Genomic DNA, 14,234 nt, shown 5'->3' with positions numbered 1-14,234 from the left:
TAACAAGTGAGAGCTGCAACAAGGAGCTGCTGCCTGGATTGCTCCTTTTTAGTGTTACAGTCAGCAAGCCATCTACTCCTGCATGATGCTCCATTCCATTCCTGCTTCCACCCAGTTTTCAGTTTTCTGTATGAGAAATTCATTCAGCTTGGTTTTGATCAGGATTTCCCTAGTTTGCACCATCTGAACAGACAATGGGTTCAGACACAATCTGCAGCCCACGTCCATACATTTCTGAGCTTGTAATGTGATTCATGAACCCCCCCCCCCAAAAAAAATGTATTTGAGAACATGCTTGCATTTGAGAAATGTGCATGAAACTTTTGAGAAATGCTGCAAATGCACATAAATATGCTTTAATCAAAGACACACACAATTGATGTGAGCATTTGGGGGGGAAATACATAAAAAAATATGCATGGATTTTCATGCATAAAGCAAAAAACCAAAGCTCACAATCTGATACGGACTAGAGTTGGAACGAGCTTTGAGATGGAATTCGGAGAACTTTGGCAAGCTCTTTTTTTTCTGATGTGCACATCCCTAGCTCCCTCCCCCCCCCACAACTAGTCGTCATTCTGTCAGTCTCCACTGGGCTGCTTGGCTGCTGGGGGTGGGGTGGGCGGTGTCCCTGCTTTTCTTCCCACCAGATTATTTATTTAATTAATTCAATGCTATTTACATCCTGCCCTTCAATTAAAACAACAACAACACCAACCAAAAAACAAAACCTCAGGGCCCTGCTGGGACTGCTGTCTGATATCCCCCTCTTATGGATGGATGGATAGATGGATGGATGGATGGATGGATGGATGGATGGATAGATGGATAGATGGATAGATGGGTAGATGGATGGTGTCATTTTGGCTATGTTAGCACTGGCACTCAGGCCTGCACTTCAGAATCAGAGGGAGTGATTCAATCATCTTGCAGTGCTGCTTCCCCTGTTTTGGGGTTGCACCTATGGATTGTTTGTTCTTCCCAGCCCCAGTGCATCATCAAACCACTCACCAGTATACGTCCTACAGCGGTCTGAGCTGAGATCATCATCACCACCCAGTCTTGGAAGTGTCCCTTCCAGCGACTCAGCATGGGGAGTCTTAGAGTAAAAAGCTATGGAAGGTAAAAGAAAATGCAGGCCTTGAAAATTGCTGGAGTCTATGTTGCTATCCTGCATTGTCAGAGGTAAGAGAATCCCTTTCCCTCTGTGTGCATCTTGCACATGACCCCAAAGTAGCCTTTATCAGGATCAAAACTGTGCAGCTCTGTTTGGGACTGCAGTTGAGCAGGACACCATTATCTCTCATATTATTGTTATATCCTCCCCTCACCCACCCCCCACCCACTCCATCCTAAGTGATGTGAAATCCTAGGAGCAGCCTTTGCCCTGAAAGGAGGCCTAAAATTATTTTAATTACGTTAAATAAAATATTTGCGTGTACAGTCCTGTCTCTAAAAAACATCCTAATATGATGCTTTAATAGGTTTAGGCTTATTTGTTGTGTTAACTTAGCACCATAATACAAGGGAGACAATGTAAGGTAATAACTTTCAGGCCAGCTTCTGCTGGTGACTGTGGAGGCAGTGCTTGAAGAAGTCTGAAAAGCTGTTGCATTCACTAGAAGAAGTAGATCCATTAAAAACTCGAAGAGCTGGTTCAGACATGATACATCATGGTTTATCAAGACAAGAACAAGCTGCAGTGAGTCTCTGGCTTCTGTGCTTCCTCCTCTTCTCCAGTGTGGCCTTGAGGAGGAGATCGGAAGTTTCTGCTGCTGTTTTCAGTTAACCACAATGTGTGTCTCTTAACTATGGTTTGCTTGAAACAATCCAACTTCAAGCCATGGATTATGAAGATGGCTTGTTTCAACAAAGGGCACGCAAAGTTGGGGAACTGGATGTCATGCCTCTTTTATTTAGAACTATATAGGCAGAGCTTATTGGAAGCAAATGGACAGTGTGACAAAAAGCAGCAAAACCACCAGTCCATCAACTACGAAGGGAGAGAGAGGAGCCTGCACCCAAGGGGATTCAGTTTTGGGGATGAGTTTCTAGAGTGATGCATCTTGAGCCTTTCAGCAAGGAACAGCATACCTCTGGATTTTAAATCCAAATAAAGAAAAAAAATAATGCTAATAATCAATAGGGACTGGTGAATTATAGTCTATTTCTGGTCCATTTCACTTTCTCATGTGTTCACCAATAAGTCAGTCCCATCCCATTTCTCCATTAATATCCAATTTTAAAAAGCAAAACATGATAATTATGTTTTGCATTATGTATTTATTTAAATATGGACTTCTAAAATCTTTCCCCTCAAAATACACATTTCTAAGCATATTCCGATATGCCCCCCTGACATTTTTTCCCCATTTTAGCTAGAACAGTGTTAGAATATTCAAGAGATGCAAAGGTTGATGGATGAATATGTTTTGCTCTCCACAGTAGTCCATGTGGGGCAGACCAAGTCAGTACGTATCAATTGGTAAAGACTGAATTAAGAAATTAAGAACATAAGAAGAGCCCTGCTGGATCAGACTAAAGGTCTATCTAGTCCAGCATTTTGTTCACACAGTGGCCAACCAGGACCCCATGGGAAACCCACAATTCAGACATGAATGCAGCAACACCTTCCCACCCATGTTCCCTAGCAACTGGGGATACTGCCTCTGATATGGGAGTAGCATATAGCCATCAGAACTAGTAGCCATTGATAGCTTTATCCTCCAGGTATTTGTCTAATCCCCCTTTAAAGCCATCCCAGCTGGTGGCCATCACTACACTTTGTGGTGGTGAATTCCATAGTTTAACTATCTGCTGTGTGAAGAAGTACTTCCTTTTATCTTTCCTGAAGGTCCCACCACTCAGCTTTATATGATGACCCCATGTTTTAACATGAACAAGTTGAGGAGAATAATGCCTCCCTATCCACTTTCTCCATGCCATGCATAACCGATCTCTTCTCGATCTTCCCAGAGTGCAGGGCACGGAATTATGGGCTCAAGTTACAGGAAGCCAGATTCTGGCTGAATATCAGGAAAAATGTCCTGACAGTTAGAGCAATATGACAATGGAACCAATTACCTAGGGAGAGGGTGGGCTCTCCCACACTGGAGGCATCCAGGACAAAGCTGGACAGCCACCTGTCAGGGATGCTCTGACTTGGATTCCTGGACTGAGCAGGGGGTTGGACTCAATGGTCTTACAGGCCCCTTCCAACCCTATGATTCTATGTTTCTATGGATATACACCTCTAATTTCTTGAGCATATACTAAGCAGGAGCTGATTTGAACAGGACTGTCTCAGCTTTCACAGCAAGTTGGACTGAAGGAGTCCCTAATTCATAGGGATGGAATTAAGCCTCAGTTGACACAGCCCCACCCCCACCCCCACCTTGGCATTAAAGCCTCCTTGAGTTGTGCAGTGTAAAAACAGGATGTCTTCTTCTCCATCAACAAAATAAATCTAGATAGATTTTAACTTCATTTATAGTCCTACCTGAAGACTTTGTATGTTCCAAGTACACAACCCTTCCTTTCCCAGCCCCTCTTTGTAGGTTTACAATAGATTTTGTAGGTTTACAATAGGTTTACAATAAATTTTAACTTCATTTGTAGTCCTACCTGAAGACTTTGTATGTTCAAAGTACACAACCCTTCCCTTCCCAGCCCCTCCTTGTAGGTTTACCTTACATCTGTTGACATATTCAAAGAAGCAGTAGCACAGCACATACTCGAGTACCCGGACCATCAAGATGATGAGGATTCCTCCCACAAAAATGGACAGACAGGAGGTGATAAAGGCCAGCTGGACATAATCAGTGCAGTGGCTTCCAATCTCCTCCATCCAGTCATCCATGTGAGTAGAATGAGCTCCCCCCTTCATGTCTGTTTCTTCTGCTTTCTTACTGTTCATTTAGGGTGTTCTAAGAGATAGCATGCCTTTGAAGAATCTTTGTGATGTCATAGCCAGCATACAGGCTATGATGTCACTCTTAGTGTGGGTGGTGAATTGGAGGCTGCAGACCTCACATGGAACCCACAGCAGATGGAGAGGAACAAATTCCTCCTCAGTATAAGGACCAGGAAACAGGTCTCTCAACTAGATGGTGGCTAGATTTGGGACATAACTCCTTTAAGGATATTCCAGATATTTCCCATGAATGTTCAGCTCTCTTCTTTTGAAAGTATGTTGCTATATCAAGGGTGAAGAACAAGAACCTCAGGCTCAGAGGGCAAGTCCAGCTCTCTGGGTTTTCCCAGATGACCATATATCATTCCCCTGGTCCCCTTTTCCTGATCACCAATCATTATTTTCTTCATCCCCCCACCCCACCCCAAACCCAGAGCAGAGGTTCAACCATTTCCACAGAGGGCTAAGGAAAAACACTTAAGGAAACTATAATCAACTCAAAACCTTCTGATATTTAACCACAGTAGTAACAATATGGATTGATTGTGCCTAGAAATATGAAGAAAGAAGGTTAACTAGGGCTGGCAGATCTCCTGAGGTTCAGGAATGCAGGGGGTGATGCAGGGGAAAGATTCAGAGGGATACAGGGGAAGGAGTCCTAGAGATGCAGGACTGATCTGTGGCAGATAAAGGGGTGGAGCATAACAATGCCTGATGAAGGCAGAGAGTGGTCCTTGTCAGGTTAGGGGAAGAGAATGGTCATGCTTCAAATATGGAACTTTAGAAATTCTCCCAGTTAAAACAACAATGCAGGGTAGAACAAAACCATGGAACAATAAAAGGAGAGAATGGGGCAAATCTACTTCTCACCACCTGCCTACCATTTTGAGAGTGGGAAAATAAGAACCTCCACCCCAAAGGTGGCTAAAAGTAGGGATGTGCAAAACAGCAAAACTCAAGCTCATCCATGTTCTCAAACTTCCATCTCAAAACTCGTTCCAACTCAAGTTCCTATCAGTTTGCGAGCTTCGTTGTCTTGGTTTCTCTCTGCATGAAAATCTGTGTGTATTTTCCCAAATGTACACATCAATTGTGCCAGTCTTTGAAATGTACACATTCTTCTCTAGGGATGTTGCAATCATCCAGCTGGGGCTCAAGGCCGGGAAAGAAAATGCCAGCTCGCCTGCCTGGACACCAGTCTGCAGATCCCCATGCTTGCCCAACTTGGCATGTACATGATCCCTCACCAAGCTGCAAAATGGTAGCATGCCCTTTTTTGTAAAGGCTGATTTTATGCAAATAGGGGCCTTAAAGTGACCATTTATGCAAGATTACAGGTGTCAATGGCCATTTACGCCTGTAACCTTGCATACATGGCTGCTTTTCAGCCACCATTTATTTAAAATCTGCCTTTACAAAAAAAGGCATTTGTGCAAAATGGCAGCTTGGTGATGGATTAGGTGGCCACAGGCTGATCACTCAGTGCTCGCAGACCACCGGGTGACTTGCAGGGTGTGGCGAGCAGCTGTGGGCAGCCGGCGGATGTCTGGTGAGTGGTACATGACCCAGACAGTGGTAAGTTCTCCTATCCCTATTCTTCTCCCATTGATTAAAGGTTATTTGTGTGCATTTTGCAAAAGTATCATTTTTCATGCATGTTTTCCAAATGCATGCATGTTGTCAAACACATGTTTTTCATCCATGAATCACCTTGCAAGCTTGGAAATGGATGGACTTCAACCACATCTTGTGTCTGAGTCTGTGTTCAGTCCAGAAGGAGAGAACTGGGTAAAAACAAATGAACTGAAACAAATTTCTCATGCATCCCAATCTAATAGCAACATTTGAAAAATAATATGGGGGGGAGGATAATTCCTAGCTCTACTTTCCCAGTCAAGCTATACCCCTTAGAAGTAAAGAAAGATCCCACAGACCTCCTATATCACATCCAATTTGGCTCTCCTGGTCTAGGCTTTGGACAGAGGGAAAGGGCAACCAAGAAAACAACAACAACAAATGGTGTACTATATTCTGAAAATTGTTCTCTAAAACACCACAGCCCATTTTCCCTCATTCAGGCCAAGCAACCCACTACTGTCTGCAGCTGCTGTGATCAGATGTAGCTAGTTAGCTCAACAGTTCACTCCCCACTGCAATATAATTTCATCAAAACCTCTAGGGTTCCTCAAGAGTTTTTCTTTCTTTTCTTTCTTTTTTTTTAAAAAAAAAATCTTTTATGAAGCTGATGGATGAATAATAACACAATCAAGTTCCTCTTCATGCAATCAGAACAGCTGAGTGGTGATTTTGTCTGAAAAGGGAACACATGCCCAGGAAAACTAAGTAGCAAAACAACACCTCACTGGCATGTGGGCTGGTGAGCAGAGAATGCAGTATTGTGGCCTGTAAGTGCTGTAATTATTGAATGTCCATCCTTCCCCCTCTGAAAGCCAAAGGGGTCCAATTGCAGTCAGTGCATCTGGGTTGCAGTGTGAATGGAAATCCAACTATGTGCCAATGGCATCCATTTTGTAACTTGGGCAATGTGATTCTTACTTGTTTTTGCAGTGTACTTCTCAATGATACTGTTGTTGCATATAGGAAGTGCAGTCCCCAAAAGGATTCGGTGGGGGGGAGGGGGAGAGAGAGAGAGAGAGAGAGAGAGAGAGAGAGAGAGAGAGGATTGGGCTCAATATCTCTTCAGGAGCTCTCCAAGAAGACATGGACACAGATTCAGAGTCAGGTGAGAAAGAGCGAGAAGGGGTGGTGGAGCTATCGATGTCTCTAGAGACAGGGCAAAGTAACAGTGGCAGTCTGGCAGAGAGAAACCTTTCCAGATGCTGGTTAATCGGTTGGATCAAAGCCAGCCAGAGACATCTCCATGTGAGGTCTTATTGTGAGGGAAGAGTTGGGAGTGACAGACCCAAGAATCAGATGTTGGCTGAGGAAGGAGGAACAACTTTGGGACGGGAACTGTTCTAAAGTGTTGGGCACTCAAAAGAGGTTCCTAGAAGAAGACCCTCCCCAGATGCAGGACTAGAAAAGCTCAGGTTTCATACTGTCAGCTGGTTGCAACTTTCTAAAATAGTGTATTCATCAAAGGTAGCTTCCTGTAGTCTAATTAGAATTATGCAAAGTTGATTAGAGAACTTAGCTCTGTGTTGCTGTTTGCAGATTTCCTCTGTAACCTGAAGTGTGGCTGATTTGGCTCTGGCTTGCATAATAAAAGCTATTTACTAAGAGATATACTTCACTGTGTGACTACAAACATGACTAGAGGTTTAGCACACAACACAGAGATTGCTTGTTCAGGTTTCTAAAGAACAACTGACCCTTCTCTCCTTGATGAGTACAGAACAACTGATTATTATCAGTAGCTATGAATTTTAACAGCACAGCTACTGATGAGGGTGGAATCCAACCCACCACACACACACACACACACACACACACACATGCACACACTTCTATCGTTAGCCTTTCTATCTTTATATGTATATTCCCATTTTTTCCATAAGGTATAACAAGAACATATCAAGACCCTAGGAGGGACTGTGGCTCAGTGGTAGAGCATAGCCTTTGCATACTGAAGGTCTCAGGTTCAATCCCTGGCATCTCCGGTAGTTCGGGGCAGAGGGGGAGATAATTCCTGCCTGAAACTCTGGAGAGCCACTGCCAGTCATTGTCAACAATACTGGGCTAAATGGACCAAGGATCTGATTCAGTCTAAGGCAGCTTCCTATGTTCCTAAGATCAAATCTAAAATGAAGGACATTGAAATGAACAAAATCATAGTTAGAAGCCCATTGACTATTACAAACATGCAATTATATGGAGTCAAAATGCAAAGCTTTCTTGTTCTGAGGCAGAACAGCCCCAGAGATGGCCTGGGAGGCAAGGGGTCCAGCCAGCCATCTGGGCTGATAAGAAGAATCTGGATTAGTGAAGAGGACTTTCCACTAGGATCCTGACAGGCAGCCCACTCAAGAGAAGCAAGAAGGTAAAATATAAGGGCTGCAGCACCTTGGGCAGATGACTGGGTGCAAGGAACTCACTCTATAAGAACCCTATATCCAAATAATTCATATATACTTCCAGAATCTATGTTTCCCAGGCTCCCCCCCCCCCCATGGCTGTGGAGTAAACAGTAAAGATTCTTAAAGGAACAGTCTTCTGGGCTAAAGCTGATCATGTTTGGTGCCTTTCATTTGTTTCCAAGGAGGTGTCTGGCATGACAGGAGTTGGCTCTTCAAGGGTGTCAGGCTCAGGAGGAGCTCACTCTGGTGGCCCTACTAAGGAGGTTTCAGGTTCTAGGCTGCCAATTTCAAGTTTCATGGTCAAAGGCTGGGTCTCTTTCCTCTGCTGGGGATACAGGTGAGAGATGGACTTGACCAGCAACTCCCCTCCATATACAAGTCCTGGCTGATGCTTCAGACTACATCCATAAGAGAAGCATCAAAATAAACCAGTCAACCAGAGTTAGGGCCAAATAGGGATGTTGCAGGCATCCAGTCAGGGCTCAAAGCTTGGCAATCTCTTGCTACCTTGCCCCCCCAACACCAGTTCACAGATCCCAGCACTTGCCTGTAATTTTGCATAAATGGGCCTCTTTTTGGCCACCATTTGTGCAAAATTGCCTTGCACATAGAAGGCTGAGCCACCATTTTTACAGAAAACGGCAGCTTGGCAAGGGAGCCAGGGGTCCTGCACTGCTTGCTGGGCACCTGCGTACTACCCGGCAGTTCACCCCATACAGCAAGCAGGGTCAGGTGCCAGCGGGGGTCTGGCAAGCATCGCGTGAGGCGGGCTAAGATAGGTTCACCCATCCCTAGGGCCAAACTAGAGAGGCCATTAATTGCATGAGTGGAATTAATGTGCACAGATTCCAGTATGTGAATAGCAGATGAAGGGCAGCTTTTACAGCCTCAGGATCATGGGGGATGTATGGGGAACTTAATTCTTTCCTCCCTTGCCACAATCCTGAAAATAAATCACCTCTTCAAAGCTGAAATTTGCTTTTCAAGGGAAGTGTCTGTCGGCATGACATCCACCTTGCCTTCAGAGCCAGAGCCAGATTCATGAAAGGGGAGGCAGTTCTTAAAGCAGGGGTAGACAACTTCAGGGGATTACTGGGGGGGGGGGATTTTTTCACATACACCCCATGGGCCACAGGGCACTCCGCAAACATTTACAAAACAAATGACCACATTAGCACTACTGAGTGCTAAATATGCCAAATTTAGCTTGTTTTGAAGCTAAATTTGACTCACATCATGCTCAGTAGTGTCTACTGAACAAGCTAAATTTAGCCCGTTTAGTGGCCCATAGCAACAACACAGCCATATTTTAGTTAAAAAAAAAAAGTGTTTTGCCATGCTGAGGGCCACACCCAAGGCTGCAGTATTCCCTGCGGGGAATGTGTTTCCCATCTTAGCTTTAAAGAAAGATGTGAGACGGACTTTATTCTCATACAGAAATAGTTCAGGACTCAACATTCCACACAGCTAACCTCTTAGTCGGTTCATACAGCAAGGGTTTTCACTGATTAATTTACAATGAAATATGTATACATTTGCATATGAATATATGATAATTCTGAAGTAAAATGAACTTTTAAACTAACACTCCTAACATAAAGAACCTAGGGATGGACGAAAGTCCCTTACCTGTTCTCGAAGCTTGCTTCACGGTGGGGGGAGGTGCTTCGGTTCTCCCCCCAAAATTCAGGCAAGGGGGGAGAGGCGCCCTGCCCCGCCTGGCTGAAATTCAGGCCGGGGGGAAGGCACCCCATCCCTCGCTGCCGAAAGTCAGGCCGAGGAGGAGCGCCCTGTCTCCCCGGCCGCGAAAAAAAAGAGTAAAGTAAAAGCACACACACACCCGTGATAGGCTATGTGACGATTTACGTAGCCTATCACAGCTAGATTTCCAAAGTCAGCTGTGATAGGCTATGTAAATCGTTACATAGCCTATCATGGGTGACTTTGAAAAAAAAAAAGTGCGTATGCAAATGGCGGCGCCCATGGGCGCCGCCATTTGCGTTCCTTATTTGGGAACGTCTAGTCTACGTAAAGATTTACGTAGACTACGGCGAAAATAAGGGCAACGCAAATAGCGTTCCCTTATTTTCGCCGTAGTCTACGTAAATCTTTACGTAGACTACCCCTGTCCAAATAAGGAATGCAAATGGCGGCGCCCATGGGCGCCGCCATTTGCGTACGCGTTTTTTTTTCCAAAGTCACCCATGATAGGCTACGTGATGATTTACGTAGCCTATCATGGCTGACTTTGGAAATCTAGCCATGATAGGCTATGTAAATCGTTACATAGCCTATCATGGGTGTGTGTGTGTGTGTTTTTTAACTTTACTTTTCTATTTTGTAATGGCGGCAGCCAGTCGGGAGACCAGCCGCTGCCCCCGCCCCCGCCGAAACGCCTCCGAAACACCGCTGGGACCCGCCGCCGAGAGGGACATTCGGCCACGGTAAGTCCCATCCTGGGGGGGGATGGGGGGCTGGCGGAGAATTTCCCCACTAATTTCGGGGGGCCGAATGTGTTGGCATTCAGCCTCCCGGAGATTCGTGGAGAAATTCTCCGCCATCCCTAAAAGAACCATATGAGGAGAACCATTCCTTCCTGTGTCATCAAAATGTTGCAACACAGTGTTAATGAAATGTTGCAAACCAGCTAGGAACACTGGAGGAATGTGGCGATTTCACATTCCTTTGCAAGCTGAACAGATCCTTTACCTTCCAGACTAATGTGTGGATTGGAACATAATTATCCTTCCAGGTTTGCAACTTTTCAAATTTTACACTGCAGTTCTTGGTTAAAAAAAATGTATCAAAAAATTCAAGGCATTCAAAAATGTGTATTTTAGGAAAAAATACATATTAACAAGTGTACCTTGATTCAAAATACGTCAGTACATTGGGTATTTTTGGAGAAAGTATGTTCAAAATACATATTTAGGTACATACGACTTTTTGTACATACTGCACTCTCTTAAACATTGCACATGAAGATCAGAATGGATCAGACTTTTAAATGAGCCCATGCGAAATTGACCCAGATGGCAAATAGACTGATCTGTCAATCCCTATAAATTGCCTACAACCAGGAACCTTCTGTTTACAACCCTCCAACTTGCAGAACTCTGCTTATTCAGCCACCACTATCAGTAGTGTTCACCTTTTAATTGCACCTGTACCCAAAGTCCTCTGAAAATTATCCATCCTATTTGTGGGGAGAGGAACTGAGGGGACAATTTTAACAAATTTTTCCAGGTGGCGCTCAGGGAGAAATTCTCCTGTAACTTCTCACAGGTAGGGCTCACTGTTAGGAGGCCTCGCAGAACAGCTTCTTTCTTTTTTCCAAAGGGTTTTTGTTTTTGGTTTGCATTGCCACTGCAGATGGCAAGTAGGGATGTCAGAGAAATCCACAACAGAACCAAATGAGTTTGCATTTTTATGAATCTGACTCATGGATTCTGCAGCAGACCATTTTTTCCTCTGTCAGGCAGATTCTACGGACTTTCCCAAATTTTGCACAAGTTCTGTTGTAGGAAAATAGGCAAAATAGGAAGAAAAAGGGGGGGAGTGTATTTCCCCGATAGGCTTAAGAGTGAAAATGCACATTTTTGGGAAATGTGTGGGTTTTTTGCGTATGCACATATGTGCAAATTTGGCAACTTTTTTTTTTTTTTTTAATTATTCCGGCAATGGGCAGACAGTGGAATGAAAGGTGCCTGAACATCAGGAAAAATGTCCTGATTGTTAGAACAATATGGCAATGGAACCAACAACCTAGGGAGGTGGTGGGATCTCCCACAATGGAGGCATTCAAGATGAGGCTGGACAGCCATCTGTCAGGAATGCTGTGACTTGGATTCCTGCATTGAGCAGGGGGTTGGACCCGATGGCCTTGTAGGCCCCTTCCAACCCTAGTATTCTATGATTCTATGACAATCCATGAAACACAGACAGAACAGATTTTGCACAATCAATATCCTTAGCACAGGTTTTGTTATGTAAAAAGCAGCTGGAGGTCACCTTCTGCAGCCTCAGTGTCACGTTCCTTCTTCCTCTCCCTTCACAGTCAACACACTTCAGGCCAATGCTACTTTATTAGTAAATGACCAGCTTCTTTACAAATGCAGATTCTAGGAAACTCTCAGACTGCATAGAACTAGCTATTCCACACCTCTACAAATATCAGTAGAGGACACGAAGTGGAAGTTAGAGAAGTTGCCAGCAGTCTGGGCATGAACTTCATGGCCAGACAAGCTTTGCAAGGATGCCCTCCCTTAGGGCGGCTCCTTCCAACTTTGCCTTCCACAAGTGGCCAATCTCGTGGAGCATCCGAGCCCTGCCTCTAACTTTTCCCACTTCACTCTGCAATGGACCCTAGCATCCCTCAAGTCATGCCCCTCGCCCTCCTCCTCCCCCCCCCACTTAAGTTCCTATGGTAGAAAAATAGAAGAGCAGTTCAGCCTGAGCCATCTGTGTGCTAAGGTCTTGGGAAGAAAGTCTCACCATGTCTAGCCTCACTAGAGAGAGTGCCTCCTTCTGTTCTTGGTGTTCCCATTCTGAATCTGAGCTGCCAGACATCTCCACATGCTCAGACTCATTCCTGACATTCACAATCATAGGGGATGGATGGGGAACTTAATTCTTTCCATCCTTGCCACAATCCTAAAAGAAAAAAATTGCATCCCTAGTGGGAAGAGCAGCAACTGTGTCGGCAACCTGGTCCCCATTTTGGATCCTCCACAATGCCTCGTACCTAGAATCATTTCAGGGAAGGGACCACCGCGCACACTTGAAATGGTGGATTTCTCTCTGGAGAGAATTCTGCATCATGGCCTTTTGTTTCTAGGGGGATAAGAAAAAAAAATCTTACAACTTTTCTGAGAAAAATGTCTTCTGAGAAATTTTGGCTCAGCCGTAGTTGACACTCTTGTATTTAAAAGGGTGATCGTGGATTCATCTTGTCTCTTATGCAGATGCTTACAATACTACTACTTCCCTGAAAGCCCCGTTGCAGGTGTTATGGGGGCAGTGTTATGCAGGCAGGACCCTTGCACACACTCCTTGGCCACCTCATAATTAAGGAAAGCCCAAGGATCCCTTACTCATCCCATGATAATTTCTCCTTTGAATTTCTTTGGAAAGCAGCTCTCTCCCCCATCACACTGAATGAGAATAGTCAAAAAAGTGTGGAAGACTTTTCAGCACAGTACCACTTTTAATAACAATATACGGACATTCTTCTCACTTTCTAGTCACAAGGATCATCTGGATGCCTGTTTGGAGGGAGGGAGGAGGATGCCATGCATAGAGATCACCACCGGATGGCAGCAAATGCCCACCTATACTACTCAGTGCCGTGCCGATGCCATTAGTGTTCCTTTTTCAGTGCAAATAAGCCAGTCACAAATCACAGACACAAAGCAAACACACAAGGAGGAAGGGGGCAAGGGGAAATGCACGTGATTTATTCGTGCCTCAGACAACTCTGATTTTACTCTGCAAGGGTAAAGATGGGAGAACTAGTGAGTTTTGAACTTACCAAAATTCTCCAAAATTCACTTTGAAGCTCATTTTGGCTCACCTCCAGTTTTGTTTTCAACTTGTTTTTCAGCTTGTTTGAATGGGGAAAGTGTCCCCTGCATGCCACCCTTTTTGGTGGCTTCATCCAGGACACGTGCATGGTTTAGGGCAGGGGTGTAGAAACGCTTTCATCCCTAAGGCCAAATTCCATTTCAGAGAAGCTCTTTGGGGCCAAAGGCAAAAAAAAAGGGGTGGGGGGTGGGATACCACAACTACCAGGATATTTTAATTTAAAGCTCTTACAGCTAGTAACTAGGCCTTGGCAGAAGCATTGCAGCCTTTCGTAATGCAGGGGCAGGGGGCTGACAAAACCTGGAGAATTGCCAAAAAACACCACCAACAACAAAAATACACCAGTCATCAGAGGAAGGTGGTGGGACCTGGGGCAGGAAACATTGATTGATTGATTGATTGATTGCATTTATATCCTACCTTTTTTCCTCTTGCAAGGAACCCGAGTTGACTTACATTATCTTCCTCCTCCCCATTTTATCCTCACAACAACAACTATGTGAGGTAGGTTGGGCTGAGAGTCTGTGACTGGCCCAATCACACAGTGAACTTTATGGCCAAGTGGGGACTAGAACCTGGATCTCCCAACTCCCAGTCCAACACTCTAACCACTACACCACACTGGCTCTCATGGCCTTTTGGGGAACCCAGGAGGGCCAGATTGGGACATCTAGAGGGATGGTTTTGGCCCCCAATACTGA

At 44.7% G+C, this 14,234-nt stretch overlaps 1 protein-coding gene across 1 annotated transcript in view; it reads right to left on the bottom strand.

The window, feature by feature from the left end:
- Window positions 1–3,859, bottom strand: part of KCNU1 (potassium calcium-activated channel subfamily U member 1) — a 166,534-nt gene extending 162,675 nt beyond the window's left edge. Inside the window, exon 1 of the mRNA XM_084807247.1 lies at window positions 3,689–3,859. Within this exon, the coding sequence (XP_084663373.1) occupies window positions 3,689–3,859 (171 nt within the window). The remainder of the gene's footprint in view (window positions 1–3,688) is intronic.
- Window positions 3,860–14,234: the final 10,375 nt, after the last annotated feature.

Source organism: Heloderma suspectum, chromosome 6 (assembly GCF_057233095.1).
Source record: "Heloderma suspectum isolate Gila_16-S chromosome 6, 16-S_ref, whole genome shotgun sequence".
Taxonomy (NCBI): domain Eukaryota; kingdom Metazoa; phylum Chordata; class Lepidosauria; order Squamata; family Helodermatidae; genus Heloderma; species Heloderma suspectum.
The sequence above is the reverse complement of the archived record's forward strand: the minus strand, read 5'-3'. Positions and strand labels throughout refer to the sequence as shown.